Raw genomic sequence first — 26,292 nt, forward strand, 5'->3', positions numbered from 1 at the left:
CTCTCTGAATCAGGTTTCATCAGGCTCTGCTTGTTAATCAGGATAGCAAATCACAGGTGTGACATAAGTGGGACTTAATCAAAATGCGTGATCAGAAGTTCCACATACGTTATTGTATAGCGAAAAAACTAAATTATAATCACATTACCAGTCTGAAAGTGAAGCAAATGCAGAAACTACAAGAATACATAAAAACAGGGGGCCTCAAAGAAATTCCAAAAAGGGGTGGTGGTGGGGGGGGGGGTGTATGGTTTCCCCTTTAACTCACACCCAATGTATTTTTTTTTCAGGGTTGGGGGTTGTATGGTTTCCCCTTTAACTCACACCCAAGTATATTTCTTGAGTTCCCCTTTGGTGTTTACCCATGCACATTAAAGCTGAGGAATGCAGACCTCAGTCCTCAGTCTCTGTGTAAAATGCACCAATATTGTCTGCTTTTGGTGTTTAAAGTCATGAGCATATTCAGTGAGTTAAGGAACTAAAAAAGACAGTTATAATCTTAAAAACGATATGTTTTGCTATTAATGAGGAAAGGGAGAAGTACTCTGTGTTGACACTTCAGGGGCATTATGTGCATTCCTGCGCACTGTACATCATTGGCTCTAATTCCTGTCGCTCATTCCTCCCACTAGTATCACCCCGCCCCTCTGAATCGCATCTGAACGCACATTGGCTGTCCTATTAGTCCCATGGAAGCCCTGCTGGCCAATAGCGTGAGAGGAGGGACGGACCTTCTCGGGTGGAACGGTCTCTCGCGCCTACAGTGTTGGAATCGAACGTCCACGAGCGCACACGGCATAGAGGAGCGTACGGCGCGCGAGTCTCTGGAAGGGAGATAACGGTTTCTTTTTTTGCCCCCTCTCTACTCAAACAACAAGAACAAACCAAACCTGATTTTTTAGGGGGGTTTTTACAGAGTCTTCTGATCACAAGGAGGGAGGGAAAGCGAGGGATTGGAGCCGCAAGTTTTTTTCTTTTTTTTTTCGTTTTTTTTCTCTTCTCTCCTTTTTCCCCTAAAAGAGGATTCTGTGTTTCCTTGCGGTGGTTTGTTTCTCTCCCCTCTCGCCGCAAAGATGATGGTCGGAGAGGTCGAAGTGAAGGAGCGACCGAGGCCGAGTCCCGACTATTTGATGCAATTGTTAAACGAGAAGAAGCTCATGACCAGTTTGCCAAATCTCTGCGGCATCTTCACACACCTTGAGAGGCTTCTCGATGAAGGTAAGCGGCAAAGAGGGGGCTGAAGGAGGGGGAAGCGTGACCACACAGTCCGGGGTTGGCACGGTTTCTCTGGGCGTCCCTGCTGCATAACGTTAGCGAGAGACCCAGACCGCACACTAGCAATCGGGTACCCCAAAATTCAAGACCGTGGTAGGAATATTAACACTTATGTGAACTTATGCCTAGCTATAGTTTACATCCAGAATATATATAAAAAAATACATGTTAATTCCGGCAGTGAGTTTGTTTTCTCCACCACAGAAAAGAGAGATGTAGTAGCTGACGGAGTTTGTTGCTGCACTCTTGACTTTGTGGCGACAAGAAGGAAAACTTTTCTCTCACACTCTCTCGCTCTCTCTCTCTTAAAAAAACAAAACAACACAACTAACAGTTACCTAACAGTGTCAGCTTGCCAACTGGAAATCATCTCCGGTTAGTTTCAAGGCATACTTTGAGGTTTAATCAAAGACGAGTCTCTTAATTTAATTTTAGACGGGGCCTGATTCCACATGTTCCCCCAGCAGTTTAGCTTGGGTTAGCCACGTTTTAAGCTAGCGAGTCCTGGATGTCCACGAACTCTTCAGGAACCAGACAGACAGCTTTAACTTAGCTACGTTTCCTTTTTTTAAATAAAGACTTAAAACAGTGAAAACAGTGTTTTTTCGGGCAAATGGAAATAAGTGTTACACAGACTGACTCTCGCTTTCCTTGTTTTTGCTTCGAGGGTTGTGTTAGTCGTTGCCCAGCGGCCGAGTTTAAAAGCACGGAGGAATGTGTCTGCTTGTTGTCCAAACAATGGCCAGTGAGTTGCTGCTGGGAGGGGGAGTGCACGAAGATTATTTCAACCGTCTAACTTTTTCATTAAAAGAGGCACCGTTTTGTTTGTGTCCGATCACCAGGCTACCACAGTCTATGTCTTCAATCGAGGATATGGTCTTCTCGGTTATATTTCCTTCCTTGCTGCAGTAATCGTCGTGTTTTTTGCCAGTCAAGCTTGCCCTACGAAAAAGAACTGCGTCGCCTTTTGTCGGCGGCGCCGTCCAGACGGGATTTGTCTACCTACGTTTATTTTCTTCGCTTTGCCACTGGATGTGGCACAACCAGCGGCGCTGATAAACGCGGCTTATTTGGCGTTTATGTTGATAGTATCAATATCATAAGCTGGTCTAAGCAAGAGGTCGGACCCGTGGTTTATGTAACTGAGCTGGGGACACTAGAGAGCGCCACAGCCCCCTACCAGACTGTCCCCATGCTGTGTGAGGTGTCGGGCTGGACACCATGACATTGATGAACAAAAGTAATAGGCTGACAACTCAACAGTAAAAATAAGTGTTTCCCAACCAGGAGTTCGGGACCCCACAAGGGGTCGCTGGATTAACAAAAGGGGTCGCGAAATTATCTCACTGGACACAAGGAGGAAAAGCATAATTTAGACACACAATAATAATTTTTTGTCAAGCCTTCTTCTAATTGTTGCTTTATTTCTTGTGGATAGTTGTGTTCATGCCCCTAAAAGTTAATAAAATAAAATAAAGTCCTTCCTCCAGAGCTGCAAGGTTAGTTGATCAACAGTTTAATCAGCAACTATTTTGATAATTGAATAATCGTTTGTCATTTTTTAAAGCAAACATGTATTGCTTTTCTTCATCAAACATGATGATAAGCTGATTATCTCTGTGTTTTGGTCTGTTAATGGGTTAAAAAGACATTTGAAGGTGTAACCTTGGACTGGGGGGAACTTTTAAAGGGTATTTTTCATTATTTTCTAACATTTTGCACGATTAACCGAAGAATCAGGACAGTAATTGGTAACTTATCTGGTAGACAGTGCAACATGTGACAAGGGGTTGCAGACCAGACTATGCTTTATTTTAGTGGTGGTCACAGACCAAAAAGGTTTGCAACCACTGGTATAAATGAAGGATTTCCTCATTGACGATAGAGGAAAGAGACAGACGGAGTAGCACACACTTCACTTCATAGTTTCGGTTGCATGTCTGGATGAGTAAGACACTGTAGTATGCAGTTGCTAAACCGGTCTGCAAAGATTTTCTTGCTCTCCTACACAGCTGATAAACAAGTCGCTTAGGTGTAAATAGGGCTATTGTCTCACAACCCCAACTGGAAAACTTCATTCTCTTTTCATTTCCATTCAGTCAATTGTTGAAAACTAAATATTTGTATTCAAAGTGAGTTTAAAGTTAAATGTTATTTAGGTGCAATAGATGGAAGAGTCTCTATAATCTTTCTATTACGTGCCACACACACAGCATAGATTATAGAGCTTTTCACCTGGAGAAATTGCAATTTAAGCACTGGGTTAAGGTTTATAGAAAAGTAAAAAAACAAATCTGTTATATATTTCCTGAGCTGTGATGGTGGCAGTTTTCTCTCACATCTTTAAAGTCAGATTTTGCCATTAACAGCAGTCTTATTGACTCCGGACACCCCAGAAATGCTGTCAAAAGAGGCATTTTTTACCTTGATTTGTAGAGAAGTTTGATTGATTGATTTATTGTAATAATTTGGGATGATGGGTGTGTTGGTGTTTTCACTGAGTTGAGAGTCAGGAACAAGGCATGTTTTTTCCTTTTCATCCCGCTCCCCCTTGTCAGTCTCCCAGCCCCCCATAGTTGTAGACCCTGACAATACTCTGAATAGAAACGAAAAGGGGCCGAGCACAGTCTGAATACCTTTCATTTACTCTAACAGCTCAGACAAGTTTGTTAGAAACGTCTATGAGCAAGAAACTAATTTCTAGCTTGTGGCCAGCAGTGAGTTTTCTGTCTAAAACATTCCCTGAAACTGGCTTTTCTCTTTTTTTGGGACAAACCAAAAGAAAAAGTCTGTTGCAACAACCCAGAATGAAAGGGACAGTTGTTGACCCAGACAATCACTGAATCATGTTTTATGGATGTTTTTCATTTTTTCACTTAGTTCAGGTGTGATTCACTGCGTTTTCAGACAAAAGAACTCATCAATTTTTATACAGTTAAGTAGTGTAAATTTGAGACTTTTTAAAATTTCTGCAACGCCGTAATACAGAAAAAACAAATCACTGAATATCTCTTATGAATTGTTTCATATTTTACACTCAGCTTTTAGTCGTTTTTTCTTAGTATTTTGTCTTTGTAACTTGCTAAAATTAAGCAACTAAACATGTGTGGCAACTGCTGGACTAAAAGAGTAGAGGAAAGACAAGGTTCACTGCAGACATGTTGACTAAATGTTGCGTAAAAAGTAAGCGCTAACAAAGTCTACAGACTATTATGTTAATCATCATGTCAGCATATTGTCACATATTTTAATACTGTCTTTGGATGTTGTAAATACTGTTTTTTAAAATCTGATTTTGACCTGTGTGAGTTTATTCTTTTCAAATCTTTAAATGGTGGTACAATTATTAGATATATAAATTTGAGAAAAAAGTAAAAGTTGTTACGCTTTAATCAGAAATAACACAGTGCAGCTGAATAGTTTGTCATACTTTGAAAAGAAGTTTTTTGCACCATGTGGTGTGATGTCTTGCAACACATGGTTTCATAGCAGAAATCAATCCTGTAATGCTGCAATGGTACAGTGCCTCTGTGCTAAAACAGGGATAATATTTTTCTTCTTCTTGGTTTAAATAATACTAGTTGGGACATTCACAATTCCCCAGCCCCAGTTTCACTCTTCTACAGCCACACACAAGTGATGGTTTACTGGGGTTTCCACAGCACCAGCCCAAACACTACCCTGTCGCCAAAAGTTGTGTGTGTGTGTGATGAAAGCCACCCCAGTGCAGATGAGGCCTGTCTGACTGTCTGGTTCCTGTTGTGGCTGTTTGGTTTGCTCGCCCATTTTTGACAGGGCTGAAGCTCTTAATGCGATATTCAGGACAAACCTCCGCCCACTCCCTGTCCCGTACTGGTGTAAACTGACCTCACCCAGTGTAAAACCACCAGCATGATCCAATAGGTGTAATTTGTATTTGTCTAAAAAAGAGAAAAACATCTGTCCCTTTTGGCCCTAGTGCTCATATAATTATTAATAGGTTTGTATAAATTTTAATGTGTATGTTTTAATGTGCGTAGGCTACAGTGACTTATGTTGTCAGGTTGCTACAAATTCAAAAGCTCAAAGTGGTTTGTAAGTTTTTAATTTGAGTTGATATTTGTATAATTAAATGTGTGTTTTGTGACAGTGGTCTTTGCCAACATCACACTCAATTGTAACTTCCAGCTGACGTCCAGATTTCCAGCTGGAAATCTTAAACTTGTGGTGTGAATTAGGTCTGTGTGTGTAGTTTTCTCCTCAGTGTGCAGCAGTAGGTGTGGGAGGCTCCGCAGTTGGTTCTGTCTCATGTCTTGTCAAGGCTACATGGAGAGGAGCAGATGCTACTGAAAAAGCTAGTGATGCTGAAGCAGAGGTAGAAAACAGTGTAGGTAGTGTAGCAAAAAGTGTCAAGAAAGTACAATAGATAGAAGTACTTAAGGACCGTCCGAGCCAGTCAACGAGAAATCAGCCGTCTTGTCTCCTAAGGGACAGGTGTTTGTATGTATTAAGTGCCACTCTTCTCAGTAAGTGCAGGTTTTTAGTCTGAAGTGTGTTTGAATACCTCGAATAGCAAAAATCCAAGCCAGTTATAGCTGAATGCTTTAAACGCTTTCCTAAACTGTTGATTGCTCAAGAGTTTACCCCGCCGACAGCTGCACGTACCTCCCCCCACCACACCCACCCATCCACCCACCCAACGTTTTGTGCATATCTACACAGCTGTTTCCATGGCGGAAGAAAGCCGACACCACCCTTGTGTGTTTGGCGACTGCTCCCACCCTGCCTCAGTGGCGCGCATGTGTGTGTATGTATGGACGTTCCCAATTTGTGTGTAGTCCCTTAAGGTCACGCTGGCCGATTGACAGGCCCCCCCCTTTTGAAATCGCCTTGCGTTGCAGTTGTTCATCTCCCTGAGGTGACACCTGCTATGGAGTTTTTTTTATTTCTCTTTACGATCTGCCAGCCAACAAGCGGCTTTAAATTGCTATATTTTCTCTTGGCAGGAGGAGACAGCCCATATAACATCTAGAGATGTAGTCTGGTAGTGAAGTGCAGACGCTGATGTTAGTTATGCATGGGAGGAAGGGAGGGATTTCATTATTATTATTATTATTATTAGTTTTTTTCTTTTTGGGGTCGTTGTTGTGACGTGTGTCCTCTGGCAGGTTTTACTCTGGGGAAACAGAATAGTCAGATTGATTGAAAGCATTTATTCCAAGCTCCCGTTAACCTTTCCTAACAGGCTCGATTCTGAGCTTTGTTTGTGTAATAGATTAAATGGCCCGTTGTTCCATTGCACGCTGTGTGGCAGAACCACGTGGTGCATCGTACCACTTGTTCCTCGCTACAGCGTCCCCTCTCCCCACACACACTTTTTGCATATACAGTTTTGTGTGTGCTTGTTTGTCTCTGTGCGCCGTGATTTAACAGGACATTCCCGGGAGAGCTGTCAACGTTTGGAGGACAGACTGTCTGCTGTCCGCCGTGGAGCCTTTGTATGAAACTGGCCCTTTGGGAACAACTGTTTAGAGAACAGATTTTGATAAATGGGGCAACGCTACAAGTCTGCATTTTGTTTTCTACCTGCTGTCTCATATTTCTGTCATCTGTCTCTATGTTTTTTTTCTTTTCCTCTTGTCTGTCTTGGCATTGGAAGCACTGCACTACCCCCCCCCACACACACACACACTGCAGATTGACCCTTTGGTGTTACTCGGCACAGGGTGAGACCTGCACTAACCTCCGACATGCAATCAATTTAGCAGCTAACAAGATTGAGCACCGCTCGCAAAGTAAGATACTGGTCAAGGCTGTGAGAGGGCGCAGATAGAGACCAACTGAAAGAGTGAATTTTGGGGGCGTTTGGTCAAATCTGTTGTTGCAAACTGAAAACCTGTTTTGTTCCCCTACCCCAAGGCTTTCTCTTCTTCCCACATTCTCTCCCAAAACACCACTTATAAGCTGGAATTTAATTAACTGAGAGCCACTGTGCGAGCCGGTTTACTGAGCCGTCACCACCAGTGAGAAAGCAGAATTGGAGGCTTTGTGCTGTCTCTCTCTGTCTGCCTCCCTCTTGCCCTCATGCACGGCCCCTGTTCGTCAGTCTCTCCTCCTTCGTAATAAATTAGGTAGAGGCATAAGTCTGACAGGGTGAGGTGTTAGGGTTGTGGCTTGCCTTGTCTTCTTCCTGACATGCCTCCGCGTAGCAGCCTTCTCCTCCAAGTCCAGTATCCCCCACCGCAGTGTCTGGGGTGAGTCCTCAGTCCCTGTTCTAAACTCTAAACACAGTCCCCATCTTGCTCCTCTGGCCCTGCTCCAGCCCCAGCAATGCCACCCCCCAGTGGGTGCTGTGTGATAAAGTCATCCAACATCAGCTCCGGGCTCTTATCTCAGGCCTCAATCCTGTGAGTGCTGGGGCCTCCTTATCTCTGCTGCCTCTGCTTGGCCTCCTGTCTCCGTGCCCTACTCTGACTGCCTGGCTGACTATCTGGCTTGCTGTCGCCAAAACTAAGTGGCTTCCCTTCTTTTACTGTCAGCTGTTAGACAACACATTGCTGGAGGCCGTTTATCTCTTCTTTATTTCCCCTCTCCCTTCAAATTATAATGCAGAGCAATCCCGTTAAAATTAACAGTGAATAAGGTAACCAGATGCATAGTGTGCATTTCCCCCCGGAAAGAAATTTACTGTGTGATTTCTGTCAGATTGAAAGTTGCGTTTGTGTGTGTGTGTGTGTGTGTGTGTGTGTGTGTGTGTGTTTAGTATGTCATGCAGTGTTAAAAGAGGAAGATGTATTAAGAGATGTTGTAATAATTATGTCACAACAGCTCCCTCACACAGACATTAAATCGGTTTCTTTATTCCTCCTTTTTTTGAAAGCACACATCCTCCCATTGCCCTTGACTTCAAGTTTTGTCAGCTTTTACCCATTTTGTTCCTTTTTTTTTTTTGGTTCTCAGGCAAAAACATTTACGGGAAGTAACGCCCTTTTCAGACAGGAAAGGACTATGGAGAAGGCGAGTCAATGGTTTGTTTTTTCCCTCAGACAGACAGACAGGGAATAGGAAGGAGGGAGAGGAGGGGGAGGGCTGTTTTCTTGCTGTGGTGACAAGAGAAGCCTGCTCCTCTTTTGCCCTCTCCCACAGAGCTGGATTTTCTTTTGACTAATTTGGATGACATCACGAATGATCTTCTCATCCCTGTCCCTCCTCCACAGGTTGTGTGTAGATATGCAGCACACACATTATTATTATTATTTCTCAGCTCTGAGGAGTATGGGCCCCACCCTGTTACATTCTTTGAGTGCTTCAAATAGCTCTCCCACACCCTCGCTCATAGTAGTCCCCCCTTATTCCTTCCACTCTCTCTCTGTCTTTTTTGTTTTGTTTTTCAAGTCTCTGAATAAATCGTGCCTGACAATTAGGCTTCTCAGAAATCATACCAACAACATTTGTCAGTGTTTCCTGCCTCCTTACCCATTTTTATCATAGAGAGGAAGTAAAAAAAAAAAAGCAAAAAAACTGTGCTGTGAATGCTCACTCTGTTTCCCTCTCAACTTGCCCACCCCCTCCGCATTCATTTTCTCTCTCCTTTTCAGAGGGAGGAATGGCAAGCGAGCGTTGGCAGCCAGCTCAGAAATTTTTACCGGGAGCACAGTCAGAGCACTTAACCTCCAGCCTGGTGTTTGTTTTCCTCACACACACACAATCTCATAGTGTGTTTTTAAGCTCAGTTTAATGCGAATGCCATCCACAGTGAGGCACAGAAATGTCTATATTGCTTTAAAATATCTAAATGTTTAGCACATAATTTGGCTGTCATTCGATTAAGTTTTTTACTTGACAGCCGGCACGCAAAGCTCCCTTCTACTTTTGTGAAAATATCAAAAGTCCAGTAATGATTTCTTAACCCTCTAATTTTGCTACACACCTCTATTTCATCAGCTGTTTGTTTAACATTTCCCTTCCATATCCTGCTCCAAACCCTCTAATCCAAGATGTTCACATGTCCCATCCTTCTTTTTAAGGAGGAGGATCAATCTGCTTGTGGTTTTCGCCCTTTGCTTTGGTTTCTCACTAGTCTCTGGGCTGGCTGATAAATCAAAAAATGAATAATTTACCTGTCCCTCAGCAGCCCGTGTTGTTTCTGTGTGGCTTGGCAAGAACAGGCGGTGCTGCCATAAGAGAGGTAGTTCGATTCCTCTGTAGCCCTTCTGCCGTCAAATTTGAAGTGCTGGGAAACTCCACAAGCTTAACTGTGCTTCTCTGAGTCTGTAAAGCTTCAACACATTTCATGTCCAATCCCATGTTATACAGTTCACAGCATTCACTGTAGCTCGTTTTGTTGCTCTCTTCATAGTCCAGAAATCAGTGGGGTCCGCTGCCACTCTCCAGTTTCACCATTAATCAAAAACTAATACATTTTTTTTTTGTGCTGTATTTTCTTCTGCACCATTTGCTTTATTCAGAACTGGTTCTTCGGTGATTTGTTCCTTTACCATGTTGGGCTGTAGCAGGTCTCTTGCATTCACCTCCCATGTGGCCGTCTACTACTACACACAGCAGCTGTAAGATGTGAAAACAAGCTTTTCATTGTCTGGTTGTCATAAGTTGAAAGAGTGATACTATTTGTTTTGTGCTGAACATGTATTCATTGTTTAAGAGAAAGGTTGGAAACAGCTACTCTTAACAATAACACTACTGCTTGCCAGTCATGTTTCGTCAGTTTGTTTAGGTTTTTATTACCGAGGGCAGTCGTCGTTCACCGAGGATTTGTTTCTTGAATGCAGATGATGTGCTGTAAAGATGTCTGCTTCACTGTTTTTTTAGGTTGGTGTTGTCCCTTTAGATTTACCCGGTGTTGTGTTTTGAATGAAATTGACATAGTGTGTGAAAATCTCTCCAGCATGTGTTGGGCTGCCACCTTGGGATAGCTTTTCAGCACTGAGGAGAACAGACTCGTGCCAAAAGAGGTATTGTCAGCATTGTTATGAACAACGGTAAATATTTTTTTGACGTCTGCTGTTCCAGGTTAAGGCACTTGCAGCAGTGATAAATGGCCCTATAAAAGACTTTATTATTTTAGAACAACCTCAGAAAACAATATCAGCGCTGTGAAGACAGTATTCAGATACATTTAAGCTTCATACAAGCTTTCCACTGACTGCACACAATATATTTAATATTGATAAACTGACAAACAGATGATGTAACACAGACTTTTCCACTCCACTCTATACTGATATGTCAAAATATGAAGTTTTGTATGAGTTGCTTTGGTACATTTAATAATTGAAGTCTATTTTAAAGATGGTGAAACAGGTTGGATGACATATCAGGTGTGATGGTGTAAAGCAGGAGGGACAGCAGCCGGGGGGGGGGGGGGCAGCAGTCGTGCCGCAAAGCTCTCTGTGTCCGCTTTGTGTTGCTGTTGAAGTTTGAGCCGTTGGCGAAAGTGCTCATTCCACACTGCAGTCATTCGAGTTCATGGCATTTCCACCATCTGCGCCAGCAGACCCCACCAACAGTCTCTCCTCAGTGTGTGTTTTTTTTCTTTTTTTGTGCTTCTTGCTTGCAGTGATGAAATGCTGAAATCTAGGAGGAAATATGCACAGATTTCTTGAAGGAATGTCATTTATTTTAAACAGATTAATAATCCAGTGTCCCCTCTACCTTGTCAGCAGTGTTTCAGTTGATTGAACGGCCTCTAATCTGTCTCAGTGATGCAGTCACACACAGTGACACAGACTAACTAGAATTACATGTGTTGCACAGTTGTATTTTACAGTGGCTGTCTGCCCTGCAGTCTTGCGCTGTAATGTAAAACATGATGTGCTTAGCATAATTTATGCTCATGTGTAGAGCGTGCTACCTCAAATAATGGCGGTGGCACATGAATGAAGGCACAGTTTTTGCTTCTGCGCTGTTTGTTGAGTGTTTGTCGCTGGTTTTGTGTTTGTGGCGAGGCTTAAGTCGTGTCTGTCTGTCACTATCAGTGCAGTGGTTGGGAGGAGATTACAGAGCAGAAACAATGGGTGGTTTTGTATGATTAGGCTTTTAATTGTGAAACAAAGAGCCTCTTTAGAGCCATGTGTAACATAGGAAAGAGTGGCATAAAAAAACCCTCACAGATAACTGGCAGGAAAGAATGTGCCATCTATAGTAAAGGGTTAGTGAGCATGAACCTCGTCCCCGCTCAGTTGATTGATTGTGTTCGCTGAAAGGAAAGAGGCAAGCCGGGCTGCAGAGAGCGAGGGGAGGATAGTGAGTGTGATAAAGAACAGTGGGGGGAGACAGAGGATTCCTATGTGCTGTGAATGAGGTCATCTGGTTGGTTATGAGGAAGGTCACTGACCCCTCCCTCAGCTCCACACGCCACCCCTCTGTCTCTGCCGTCTTCCCCCACAGCTAATGATACACAATGGGTTTTTGTGCTTTAATGGGCCAGACACACATACTGGGTCATTCCTACCAGCAGTTCACACAGAAGCATGCACACAAGTGCTGTCTGTCAAACAAGCCCCAATACATGGCAATGCATTGCATCTCTCAGTTGTTTCATTATGTTGGTTGAATGTTCATCGCTGGATGTAACATGATCATAGAGCAACTGTGTGATAACATCTATAATGTACAGTTGCTCTTATTTAATGTGCTGAAACCATCAGTGGAGTACATTGTATAACGTCAGACTATATATCAGTTCCTATAATGGAGAGTGAATTTAATGGGCTTATTTTTTTTCTTTTGTTTTCTTCTTTTTTTCACTTAGTGAAGCAGCAAAGCTAGACAGTGGCAATCAGCGGCATCTTTAGTGTAGCTTAAACCCCATTTGGACTGGATTAACATTAAAGGGGGAGGTGGGGAATAAAATATCTACCATGCTCCCCGGTAATTTAACTCATCTTTCTGGAGGGTGTTTTTAAAGATTGCAAAATTACATCGACGTTCAGCAGGCCAAAAGAGAATACCGATACCCACTTACCTGTAACTGACATTACAACAGCTTATTTGATCATCTTACAAAGTCTTACTCTCCTGATGGCTTTCATTTTTTCCACCGGGTTGGTTCCCAAATAATATTCTAGTAATAACATGTCAGATTTCACACTTGGCGGACAAATTGCAGTACAAAGAAAACTCCGAGATGTTCTTGAAAACACAAGGACCAAGGTCCTGGCTCCAGACCAGGTTTAAATTAAAGGAGGTTCAACTAGTTATTTGTGTGCAGAAATGCTCCTACTGCCATGTTTGACACACCACACATATCATAGCTGTTGTTCTCTACCTTGTTATGTTGCCGTAATACTTTAGCCTTAACTTCCACCGTCTCTGTGTCATTACAGAGGAATGCTGCCCATAAAAGACTTTCATGGTGTTGCTTTATTGTGGACTTGAATAAGATTACATCCGCTACAGTCTGGTGGATATATTTTCACCTAAGACGTGTCAGGGCAAGCTCACGGACATGGTGCACAAAGATCTTAGTGATGAAGTGATTTTTCATTGCTCTCTATTGACTTTGTATTGAGTGAAGTTGCCTCCTTGTCACTTCAGTCTGCTCGCAAACAACAGAGAAATGCCTGAACGCTGTTGTGTATTGAGATGCATGATCAACAGGGTAAAGAACCCAGAACTAAGTTTTTACAAGCTGCCAAACAGAAAAAAGGAACCTTTTTAAGAAGACAAAAGTGGATAATGTTAGAGAGCTGTGTGTCATGTTAGGATAGACAGACCTGACCCGAGCTGTAGGGGACAGCCTGCGTCTCTGTTCAACCTCTGTTAAAAATGATTCACATACTCAGACACACTGCCAGTCACAGAGAGAATATGCAGGTTAAATGTCACCATCAAATCTGTTTAATTGAAAGGTGTGCAGTTAACCTGTATTCAGCTGACTATAAAAAAAAAAACCTGAATGGGAAGTGATTGCATGTCTGTGCATGTAATTTCCTTGCCTATTTTTACAAACTGTAGTCACCATATCAGCTGTGAAAAGTGTCACGCCAGCCTGTAACATGATTCAGCATATGCTATAAAGTGCCCTTTTCTCTCTGGTAGTAATGCTGAAATCTGATGTTTTAAGTTAGCTACAAGCATAATATAATAATATGTAATAATGTAATGTAATGTAATGTAATCTCAAAAACATGTTTTTTCTCAAAATGTAACACCCCCCCCCCCTCCAGGTCCGTATTTATTTATTTTTTCACATCTATGGCCCTAATACGCCGTCGTAGTTTTCCCCTCTGCTGGGCATGTTATTTTTGTTTTTTTGAGTATGATGCTTTGTGCTCTATCGCTATCATTAGTATCTTTATAATCACCTGCACTGTGTGAGCAAATGAAAGAATTAGTTGGTAAGAGTTGGTGGTCCTGTAGGGTGGGGTAAAGGCAGCTGTGGGGATGGACGATGTGTTAGACACAACAGGCGAGACAGATGTGAGCATGAGCAAGGTGTCAAGGTGCCAGATGTTGTTGACACCTTAAGGTGAAGAATAGTTTTTCCAGGAGATGGACTTGTCTTGCACTCACACTCTCACACACTCTCACACACACACACTTCTCTCCTCTCCTCTCACCTACTTTGCTTTCCTTCAGAGTATTTGTCTGACATGAGTTTAAGCTGTTTGTGATGGGAGCTCTTCCCTCAACCTTATTTTTATTGAGCATCTGACACGTTCGATGAACCAGACCTCGGCTCTATCTCCACTCCTCTTCCCTCATCACCATGTAGTTTTGCTTCGCTTTTACTCCCTCTTATCTCCTCCTTTTTCCGTCTAAAACATGTACATGCATTCCTCTCATCTGCGTGTCAAGTTGCCTTCCATTTTGTTCTGATAGATACTGTACTGCTCCACTCTGCATGAGGGGAGCTCCATCGTTGTCATAGTGTTTTCCAAAGTAGAAAATCAGTATCTGTTGTCCCAAGGGAATGACTCATTTTTCCTGGCTTTGTCTCTTTCCCCCCGTTTATTTCAACAGTGTGGCTCCACAAGTCCCGTCACCCTCTTTTCCTCTCTATCTGTTTAGTGTTTCCTCTAAGTTGACTGCTTTGGAGTTGGGGGATGGGCTGTGGGGGGATTATTGATTTATAACTGAATGGATATTTGGCATTAAAAAAATAGTTTTTTGGCTTGGTGGGGGTTTGCATTAGCCTGGGGGTCTGCCAGTCCTGTGCAGTTATAGAGGAAACCCTGCTGTTCACTTTCTTATCTCCTATTTCTCATTTTTCTCCCCTTTTACCGGCTTACATTTTACCATTTGTTTTCTCTCTGCTTCTCTACTTGTATGTGAGTATGTATGGCAAATATCCGGCCTTGAGGCATTGCTTCTTTGATGTGAGGACCAGTGGTGGCAATTATAGGCCCACAACGGGGTCTGTCGCTTTGCATCAGCCCAGCTCTTGCTGTAGTATCCACTTGGCTCTCCCAGGTTCAAAAACAAAATGCCTGCACACGCCGGCTGTAATCATGTGCACATATAAATGCACATGCAGATTTGTTAAGCCTTTAAACATTGGTCTGCCTCAAAGCGTTTGGGTGTGAGTGAGGGCTCAAGTGTAGTGGAAGCTTGGTTAATGACAGATGAGTCAGCAAGAACAGTCTCTCTCTCTCTCTCTCTCTCTCTCTCTCTCTCTCTCTTTCTCTTTCTCTTTCTCTTTCTTTTTCTTTTTCTTTCTTTCTTTCCTCTGATCCCCCTCCTCCCTTTTGTGACATGGTGACCCAGTACTTGCAGGCCCTCCAACATCGTTGTTTTAATGTTCTAAATGGTACATTCAACATGACTCGGCAGACAAAACAGATCAACCAGATGATCTCCAGGAGCAGACAACCAGACCAAACAAATGCACAGCCAAAGAGCAGCTCCTCTGATGATCTGTAGACAAGAAAGAGTAGGTCAGGGGAGCTTTTTTCTCTTATTCTTTCTGTCCTTCAAAACATGCAACCACAATGTTTGAAAGTGCATCACATATCAAAAGGGTTTTTTAGCCTTCTTTTAACAGTGCCAGGGATGTTTGTTCTTCACAGAGAATCACTGTGCACTACTGTGACTTTCAACTAGCTTTCAGCCATCAACACTTACTCACAGTCCGTCCTTGGATACTTGGCCCAGAACAATCGAGACAAGTTCTGGCACAGGACCATACATATCCATCCAGATATTTAACACATTTCTTGTGTGATTAATCTGTGTTGTACAGAAGTACATTTTTGAAGTGGTAAGATTCACATCCTGGAAAATGGTTTGTCAGGCTGTGAGGATGCTGAGGAGCCGACACAAAGACAGAACAACAGATGTGAGTTTTTTGTGTTGTCACACCCAGGGACAGCGACTGAGTGGCTGCTGGACTGGAACTTAAAGGTAGCTACAAGCCCCCAGCAGACTGTGTGCCTGGGGATGAAACAATAGCTGACACACACACACACACACACACACACACACACACACACACACACACACACACACACACACACACACACACACACACACACACACACACACACACACACACACACACACACACACACACACACATATATGTAAACTTTGTTGTAACCTGTTTGTCTTCCTGTGCTCACAACTCAGGTCCTTCCAGGGTTTTTCTGCATAGAGAATTGAAGTGCTTTGCTCAAATTTCTCATTGCATTAAATGCATCGCTGCCACTTGTAACTGCAACTGCAAAATCACTTCAGGAGTGACAAGTGGTAAGCTAACATAGCGTGAGGATACACTTATTAGGTGATTAGCAGTAGCCATTAAAAGCAAACATTTGCTAAGAGAATACAGAATGTGGGAGAAGAGTTTAATTAACTTCATAGCCATCTGAATTGTTTTGTGTTACACTTTGAGTTGTTAAACATGTTGCCCAACTAATTTATATTAATGAGGGAAGACTGCATTAGCTTTAAGTCGTTGTACCAACGTGTATATTGAAGACATTCTTTGTTAATGCTTTGGGGTTTTTTGCATTAAATTCTCTATCTAATACAACAAGAGCATAAACTACAGTGTATGAAGCGATGATAGTTTTATCAGTGCCTCTCTGACACACTTATCAGAATCTGGATGTGATAAGATTCATAAAGGTAGGATTTATTGCAGGGCTGTTGTATTTGATTGCATCAGACTGTAATGGCTTTTTCTTTACCTGGGCAAGATAGGCAAATGGGACCTTCCACATCTGCTGGGACGTGCTTACATTTATTGTCCCTTTTTTGAATAAATCACATTTTAATAGGCGATGATCGTGATATCATAACTTCTCTTGGTATATAGGCCTGTGTTTGGGTTTAATTTTGCTCTAAAGGCAGATGAAGAGACGGTGGGTGTCTGTCACGTAAACAGGATTGAAGATTAATTGCAAACAAAACCCTCTTGCAGACAATTGTCACTCTGTTTGCTTCTGTCTCTGTTTCGTGGCATCAAAGCTTCCTTGTTTTTTATCAAGTGACCCCGTTCCCCGATAATGAGAGAGAGAGGAATGCGGTTGCTCCTCATTCTGTCAGTCTCCCACCTAACAAACGCATAAAATAAAGAGATTTTTTTATGTGTGTGTTGACATTTTCAGTACTGCAATTCTGGCAGGTTCCACCAGTTCCCATCTGCTCCTCACCAAAAAAAAACCCCACTTAAGTCACTGTTGATGTAAGGATTTGCTAAAGGTTTTACAGTTTAAAAACATAGCTCATGTCTTTTCCGTTGCGGTGTTTAACTGTGATGGAAATGATCACCCAAATAATCTCTGCTTTAACCTGAAGTAACCGTCTCTCATTTTATAGCCCTCGTTTCTTGTTATTTCTTTCTCAGTAGACTTTATAATCTCCATTGAAAGCCAACCCTGCTGTCCTGTGGATCCAGACTATTTTGGAAGCATGGGTAAATTGTCCCTTTGGATCAGAAGATACCGATTAGATCACAAAGAGACATAAAGTCTGTTTTTTTTTTCTTTCTAAACGACAGTGGGGAGTATGACAAATTATCCTCCCTCCCTCCCTCCCATCTTCCCTATTGGTCGTGCACACTGTGGTCTCCTTAGTTACAGGGATGGGGAACAGGAAGCACAGCACGTTATCTTGGCCATTCACATTGACAGTCACAGCCTTTCCTTCCCCTCTTGTTTCCTCTTCTGACAGCTAGACCTTTCCTGCCATTGTTGCATGACAAAGGGAGCAGCTGTATGCAGGGGCCAGATGCTCTTTTGATGCATTAAATAGATAAATATCGGTCACCATTTTTAGATTATTTTAGATCTTCTGAGTAGTGATCTGCAGCTCAAGTTTTGCTAACACAATCTATATTGCCAAACTTATTGTGTCACCCCTTCCCTTGGAGGCATTGTCTTTCCTTAAACACAACGAGCTGGTCTGCTTACTGACAGGAACTGTCAATCATCTAAGGCCCTCCAGGTTGGTGTGTAAAGGACAAGCCATACATCCCAGAGGACATGCTTTCAGGGCAGGACAGTTAACACAAAATGGAGCCATGGATTGCTCTTCCTACCCACAAACACACCTCATCAGCATGCATCCTGACTCTTCATCCTGTTATTCTTCCCATTCCTTATCACATATTCTCACATCTTGGTGAACTCACAGCATGCGTCCTGTACTTTATTCTACATACCATCCCCCGCATTGTTGTGGGGAGTGTGTGTGTGGGAGTGTGTGTGTCTATGCAAGTAAAAATACACGTTTGTAAGAGTATGCCTGGAGACACAGTGGAGAAGATGCTTGTTTTTCTAGATGCGTTTTTGGTGTGTTTACATCGACGAAAATACTAAAAAGTAGAGTTAAATGGGTTAAAGCGAAACAAGAGTGGGACTTTTTGAGTAGCACCTCGCAAGCATGGCTTCAGTCTTCCTTTTGTTTGTCTGCCTGATTTCCCTGGCAGGTAAAGTCTGTGAAATGAGTTCCCAGGAGATGCAGAAGAACGAGCACAATCTGTTGGGCGGTTTTGCACGCATGCTTCGCTCATGCTTTATGTGTTTGTGTTCATATTAATTAATCCACTGCTTTTGACTGCTCCTGTCATAACTTAGCATCCTTTTTAGTATGCATGGAACCGCACACCGAGGTTATATCTCTGGGAAAGTAGACGATATGCTCCCTCCTGGTATTGTAGCTTAGTCGAGGCATGCAACCAAGGCATTTCCTTTTCCCCATCCAAGTATATCCTCTCTCAAATTTGTGGAACCATTTTCAGCTTATGAGTCCTCTCTCTTTAAAGCCAGCCTGTTAAATGACTATTGCTGTGGCTTCCAATTTAACGCTACATATCGCTCCCCCCTTTTTAGATGGCAAAAGCAGCAGTAAAATAGCCTCTTTGCTTGGTATTTTAGAAGGAGCCTGAGTCTGCATTTGTGTGCATTAGGTTGGCTGTTTCAGCTGAGCCAGAGTATTGGGCTACTTAGAAAGGTGAACTGAGGAGAGAGGAAGTATTAGCACAGAACTCAGGCCTCTGCTGCTCTGGATTATATATTTTTTACCCCGCAATTGCTGAATAATTAGCAATAATATGAAGCAACTTTTGAGAAGGAGCTTTTAGCATTCTGTTAACTACCACACTTTCTTTCCTCGGTACTGTCTGTGAGGGAATTGTATCTGCGTGAGTGTGCAAAGGAAAGAAAACAGTTTCTGCTGCTTTCCACCTTACTCATTCGCCCAGGGGTGCCTCTTTCAAGTGTGTGTGTGTGTGTGTGTGTGTGTGTGTTCGTGTGTGTGTGCGTATGTGCGCACTCACAAGTTTCACCCCAGGATCCTGTCGAAAGTCCCCCCACGCAGAGAGTAATGAACGTTGGCCCCTTGCGGCAGCCATTAAGAGTAAGCCATTATAGTTCAGTATTGAGCCATCCCTCCCTGCCAGTTTCACCTCACTCTATGGTAGACCCCACTGAGTGCACAAAACTGGCACTCCTATGGCTCATTGAGCTGCCAGCGTGCCCCCACCAGCACACAGCCCCATAAAGCAGTTCCACATCATCAAATGTGATGATCCCTTGTTCTAATTTTAGTCTGGGGTCTTAATAGCTCTGCAGATACTGTCTAAAACATTCATTTCACTTGGGCTGGGATAGCATGGTGGTGTGAGTGAGGAGGAAAGATGGATTTTTGTTACAATGTTTTTTAGTTATTATGTAAACGATTTACCTTAGTAGTTGAGCTGAATGTGAGTGACGGGCTGTCAAAACACCTTTTTGTGAAGTCTCAGTTTATTGTCGTGAATAATTGGTACTGGGTCAGCACAGAAACCTTTGGAATAACTAGGTAAAAATGCACAGTACAGGCTAATTTGGCATTATTTCTGGAGGGGAACGTGCACCCTCCACCCTCTATTACCACCAGTATCTTTTGTCTCCTCAGTGCATTTCTCTCCGTTTTTTGCCTCTCCTCAGCTCTGCCTATCCTTCAGGCCCCCTCTCTCTCTCCTTGTCTGCACTGTCTGTTTGCTTTGTTTAATCACCACACTAACATGCTATGACACGTTCCTATAGCACATAGTCACCGTTGCTGCCAGCAGCCACCGAAAGCCACATTCAGCTTGGCACTTCCTCCCCTCATTGCATGTAGTCACAATGACAGCCCCAGAAAAAAACTGCAGTTGCCAATGGTTATGATTAATGGCTTTGCTGATTGCTGTTCCTGGCCATCACCACACCTACACATTCTGCTTTTAGCATACATATTCTCAGGGGTTCAGCCGTAAGTAGTGGATGAGGTAAACTGTGACTTCCCAATGTTTCTGACGTCAGAAATGCATGAGATGTGGCGCGCAGGTGGTCAAGTGGTTTTGAGCAAGTGGTTCGAGTCCCGATCGGAGGTCCTTTGCTGCATGTCACACCCCCACCCTCCCGTGTTTCCTGTCGGTCTACTGCTAAATAAAGGTGTTTATGCCAAGAAATAACCCTAAAATAAAATAAATGCATGAGATGTGTTCAACAAATATTTCAATTCAATAGATATCTGACTTGAGTTGTAATATTTAATTTGTGAACCAAGATCTTACCAAACATGATTGTCACCCTTCTGTGTTTTTAGATAGCTGTACAATTACACTTTTCATCAAAATATCTTAAATGTGTTATCATCATTAGTTGTAATAATTGTGACGTGAGTTTAGTATATTACTCCTCAGTCACACGCCATCACGACCCAGTCCTGGATAAGCAGCAGAAGATTGATGGATGGTTTAACCTATTCTGTTTCTAAAGGTAGAAAAGGGAATACTCTCATGCATAATACAACTTGGCAGCAACATTTTCCTCAGCTGACAGTTATCATAGTTGAATAATTCAACCAGTAATTTCAACCAGCTAACAATATATCAGATATTTTTCTACGTAAACATATAAGCAGGGTTTTTGTTTTGTGGACAATATTTAACTTATCAGTGCTCTCTTCTGGACACACTGTGTGTAGAAACAGTAGAGTTAAAGGGAGAGAGTGTGGTGTTGATCCATAATAAAGATTAGGCTAGCTGGGTGTTTCTGTCATCTGTGTTTTTCCTCTGTCTCTTTGTCACTACACTAAATATGAGGCAGTGGCTAGTAAGGCGAGCTAGAAGATAGGTGTAGCAATATTTCCTGCTTGTTTCCTGCAGTATTTGTTTAGCAGATTTTTCTCTGAGGCAGTTTTTCCTCCTCCTTCCGTTCGGAGTGTTATTTCTGTGGGTTCACACTCTCGGGGGAGCCTTGCCTACAAACACACAAAAGCTCATTAGCTCATGCGGGTGTGTGTGGGTGTTTTTTAATGTTTAGTTGGGTGTTTGTTTTTAAATATATTATGTGTAGTTAAGTTGGTGTCAGGGCTCACACCTGTGCATCGCTGGATCAGTGCTGAGCATTCTGCCAATTTTCTACGTGTGTTTTCAGGTTGCTTCAGTCTCATTATTGATTATCAGAGAGCAGAATGTGCTACTTTCAGAGAGGGGTGGGGTGGGGTAGTTGGCTGGTAGATTGTGTGTGTGTGTGTGTGTGTGTACACTCGCACACCCAGTATGTGTTTACTACTATGCTGCAATTTCTGCACCGTACTGTGTCCCTCAGAGATTGTGCTACTGTAAGTTTGTGTAAGCATTTTTTGGTAGTAGGGAAAGCAAAATCTGTCCATTCCCAATTTGAATGAAAGAGTGGTTCCACAGTATCTTGGTTTGCTGTTTACCCATGAGATGGGTGTGTGTGTGTGTGTGTGTGTGAGAGAGTATTTTATTACTTTTTTTTTTTACCTTGCTCAGAGAAGAGAGAATCCAGAAACCTTGTTACACCAGTCGTTTATTTAGTGGCCTATCTACTTAAAGACCTAACGCTGGAGCTTCTTACCCAGCCTGCCTGAGGAGAGAATCCCTGACACACAATATAAATCTCTCCCTGTGGCTGCCAGCAAACAGCACCGTCATTTCTGCAGCTATTTAGACCCCTCAGCCTGTGGGGGCAACACTGATATTCACATCATGTTCGGGGTTCAGGAACTGTGTGTGCGGATCAGTCGCTGTGAAACAAAGCCACGACAACAATTTTTGAATTGTTCAGTTGAGAGATGTTTGCAATAACAGTCACAAGAAAGAGCTGGAGGCACAAATTAAACATTTAACAGGTACCGTAATATTTTTCATATGTCTTAAAATAATACCCATGTGGTCATATGTACACTGACAGAGAAAACGGTTACAATTATTCCTCCCATCTATACTGGCCGTGAAGTGATGTCTTATTAGTGCAACGACTTCGTGAGATGACGGGGAAGAAAATCCTCAGCCCAAGTTCTTTGCCAAACGTTCAACTAAAGTTAATATGATGCTTTAGCAGTCTGGATTAGTCAAATCAAGTGTGCATCTTCCAAATTTGGGGTCCTTTTTAGTACAAAATGATCTCTTTGTGTTACTGTTCCTCAAAAAGGAGGACTGAAGTATACCAAATAAGTATTTTAATAGAAAACTAAAGTCAGTGTGTCTGTTTTGCTTCAGCTTAATTATAAAACTATTTGGATATGGATGATCGTTAACGTAGGAGGGCTCGAGCACTTTTTATTTTCTGCCACTGAGTATAGTGTTATATCCATGGCAATAAACACCTCTGTGCTATTCATTATTGCCTTTACTTTCTCTGAATGTGTGGAAAGAGGCTGCTTTGGATGCATGGGGAGAACGACTTGCACCCCAGTGTATTTTTCGACCTATTTTGTGCCTTGTAAGGTGTCCTTGAGTGCTTTGAAAGGCGCCTTTTAAATAAAATTCATTATTATTATTATTGTTATTGTTATTATTATTGTTGTTGTTGTTGTTATTATTACTGGAAGTAATAGAGACGCTGGGGTAATGCTGTCGCAAATGAGTTAGAATATTTGATGTAGCCATTTTCAGAGAAATAACATTGCTTTAATTGGGTTGAACAATGTTAATCCACAGTTCTTGTTTGATCCACTCCTGCTTGTCCAGTGTTGCAGTTATATACTGGGACACATAATCCTCCATGTCTCATCATTTTTTGGTTCATGGGGTGGAACCAAGTCGTACACCAAACACATCTTGTACTGAACATTTTGTAATCATGTGTACTGTCACATTGAATCTGGTTAATTGTAAACCATGATAAGGGAAGTATTGACCCTCTAGAGTCACTACTTCAGTAATACAAAAGTTCCACCAATGCAAACTCATATGACAGAATATTTCAAGGCTAAATATGGTATTTTTCTTGTAAGAACTGAAATACATGTGCGTTTCTTAACTATGCTGATAGTACAGCATACTCATTAACAGCACAGGAATAGTTTGTGCATGAGCATCAAAGGAATGTGCAGTGTAGGCCTACTGTTAAATCAAAGATTAGGAAGTAAAAAATAAGAAAGAAGCGTAAGGAAACTTTTTTTTTTCCTCCTTTCATAAAGAGGGAGGGGGAGTGAGAGGCAGCTGTGAGTTGACGATAAGACCCAGAAATGCATACGTTTTCATGGCTCAGTCACCCCCACCAATGCACACTATACTTCTGCTCTCTGCTTTAAAAGGAACCTTCGTCTTTCATATGCTTGGCCTGCCAAACCCCTAAACTGTTGAAGTGGAGTGTCGTCTTGGATAAAGTCGTCTGTGCCATGAATATAGGGCAGGAATGCATTAAACACCCAAATCCTTTTGCTTGCAACGGGTACCCAGACTTTGTGATTCCTAAAGTGCACAGCTTTAAAGTGAAAAGGCTTGTTTCTCGCCCGAGCCTTGTTTCACTCAGCACCACCACATTTAGGCATATCTGTGATTGCTTGTAGTTTTTTTGAGACATGACTGCCAGATTTTTTTTTATGTCTATATTTACCCCCCCCACACACCACACACTTCCTAAATGTCCTCTCCCTCACCTGTTTAAATCATTAATTGAGCGGACACCCGTGTGCAGGAGGAAAAGATGGAATGATTTTGAACACTACAGGTTTTTTGATCTTGAATCATACTAAACAGGGAGGACTCGTTCAGTCTCTCAGCTGAGTTGAACATTTGATCATTTTGGCTTTAAGATTAATTGGTGTTAGACTCAATCTGTTTCAGGTGCCAGATATTATCAACCTAATACCAGGCATCACAAGGCATCTAAAGCTGCTTTCCCCAGGCAAAGCTGATAACACTGATTACTCACCCATTGCATTACTTTTGCTCTCTTTCTGTCTTTTTCTGTCTTGTGCATACAAACCTATAACACACATATGAACAGATGTGCCTTGCATGGTCAAAGGACGCTTAACTGTGAGCTGCAGGGTGAGGACAAAGCAGTTATAGGGAGGACATCTATTTTTGGGCTCTTAATGTTTCAGTCAGGTTACAGTCTTAAACCAGCTGATTACAGTGTCATCTTCTGGACTCCTCCAGTGTTTTGGATTGTACTCCCTTTGCCCTCCCTGTCTCTGTCTCTCTCTTATCTCTTTGCTCTGTCTTTGATCTCTCCTCCCCCTCCTCTCCATTCCCCAAGTTTACCCTCACACTGTGTTTACATTCATTAGATCATGTTAGATCAGAGGGGGCTAATGCATAAAAAAATATTCCTTCCTCATTTGACTATTCTTTGGTCTCATGCCTTTTCTATCCTCATTTCAACCTCACCTGAACTGTTTCCCCCCTGATGCAGGCAGCCTTGCTTCTGTGTGATCATATTTTTGGTATCTGACTTTTGGTAAATAAACGAAAAGCCCTCCATATCCCACGGTGCTGAGTTCACAATGGCTGACTCTGTCAAATATCACTTGTACAGATGAGGAGATAAATGTGATGCACTTGTTTTACCCTTTTTTTCCCCTTTTTTTATGTTTATCTTTTTATCCTGTCCTCTTTTGTACATGCTCACTCTTTTTGGACTATTTTTGCAGCCTGACTCTCCAGGCTAACTTTGGGCTTTTTTAGCCCGACCAAGGTGTCATGGTGTCTCTGTGTGGGTGAAAATATGATCCTGCACCACTGTTTCTAATGCTGCCATTTGGTATGGTTGGGATAGTAAGCCTGCTAAAGAATCAATCATGGCACATATTTTATATTTTTATATTATCAGGGGATGCAATAAAAACAATTTGGTCACATTTACCCATATTCAGGTCACATTTACCCATATTCAGGTCACATTTACCTATATTCAGGCTTCCTCTGATGACCCACCCCCCCACCCCACAAAAAAACACTTCTATTTCTGAGACAATAACGCAATCTCCATCTGCTGTGGAAGATGTTATGATTGCAAACTGGAAATAGTGCCCTGTCATTAAACTACTTTTTCGTAAGGTCAGGAATGAACCACACTCACCATCCTTTCACCATACCACACTTTGATTCTTGGCTCTCAACTTAAAATACCATCATTCAGTCCACTGCCTCTTGAACCCCCCGTGCACCTGCCTTTCTCCTCTCCCTACATCCTTTTTCTTCGAGTGCTCATCTCTCCCTATTGCCAAGATCGCCAAGATGATGAGGAGAAATCTTCTTTTTTTTTTTAACTTAAGCTTAAAAAGGATAAGATGAATCTGCAGCCTACAGTATGACATTTTATTTTTCACTGCACATTTTTAGAAGAAAGGGCAGACATTGAGAGAAACAGAAAGGAAAGAGGGTGATCAAATGAAATGTGTTTCAACTTGTATTGAGATAGAAAAGAGAGTTGAAATGAATACATCTGCACTCTGCCCTCTAACCACTCTCAAGGTCGATTTTTCTTTCTTCCTGACAGATGTCTGGGTAAATAGATTTTAAAAAATAAAATTCAACAGAGATATTATAATCTCTTCCTTTGCATCATTTGTTTGTATGAATGTGTGTGCTTATATGTGCAGCAACCCTTCTCCCCCCAAAGGTAAATAGACAACTATGAAAGGAAAGTGCTCTCTGTGTGTGTGGTTTGCAGAGTCAGGTTGTTGATGACACACCGGCGCTGAGATAGCTGAAAGGGAGTAATAGGGGATGTGTCATCGCCCGGACATTTCTGTTAGACCTGTTGAACACACAAATACTCCCAAATCTTTGCTATCTAATGCTAAAGTTCAACAAAAGTTCTCATTTGATGGCCTACCCTTTTCTTCCTCTAACTGATTGTCTTCTTTTTTTCCCCCCTGATTCTCTCTTTTGTCTGTTCTTTCCAAGATAGTGATTCTCAACCCTCCCTCCCTTTTTTTGTGTCTCTTTCTTACAAAATCAGCCTTTTCTGCCGGGGTGGACAGCTAAACAAATGATTTTGTGGGTCGCGCGAGGCAGGTGGTAATTTTTAGGTGAGCGCAGCGCTTCAGAAAAAGAGTTGCCGCACTGAAATTAGAGGTTGTCAAATGCAGAACGTCTCCACTGATGGCCCAGCACGGCCCCCTTATGTTAATGTGGCATTTCAGCAAGAGGAATTAGGAGGGGGAGGAGGAAGAGGAGGGGGAGGGGTAGGGGTGCTGCTGGTGGTGGTTGTTGGGTAGCTTTGTCGCATGTGCACACTTCTTTAAAAAAAAAAAAAAAAAAAAAATCTTGTTTTCTGAATGACAAGTGTTCTTGGATGCATTGGACTTTGTATTTAGTATACATTATGTTTGCTTTTG

The 26,292-nt window shown here is 42.3% G+C and overlaps 1 protein-coding gene across 6 annotated transcripts in view; it reads left to right on the plus strand.

Moving 5' to 3' along the window:
* The first annotated feature begins 779 nt into the window (after positions 1-779).
* qkia (QKI, KH domain containing, RNA binding a) overlaps positions 780-26,292 on the plus strand; it is a 79,121-nt gene continuing 53,608 nt past the window's right edge. For all 6 annotated transcript variants that reach the window (XM_053335044.1, XM_053335047.1, XM_053335043.1 and 3 more), the window contains exon 1: positions 780-1,218. In XM_053335044.1, coding sequence (XP_053191019.1) covers positions 1,074-1,218 — 145 coding nt within the window. In that variant the 5' untranslated portion in view covers positions 780-1,073. The remainder of the gene's footprint in view (positions 1,219-26,292) is intronic.

The sequence above is a fragment of the Scomber japonicus genome, chromosome 16 (assembly GCF_027409825.1).
Source record: "Scomber japonicus isolate fScoJap1 chromosome 16, fScoJap1.pri, whole genome shotgun sequence".
Lineage (NCBI taxonomy): Eukaryota > Metazoa > Chordata > Actinopteri > Scombriformes > Scombridae > Scomber > Scomber japonicus.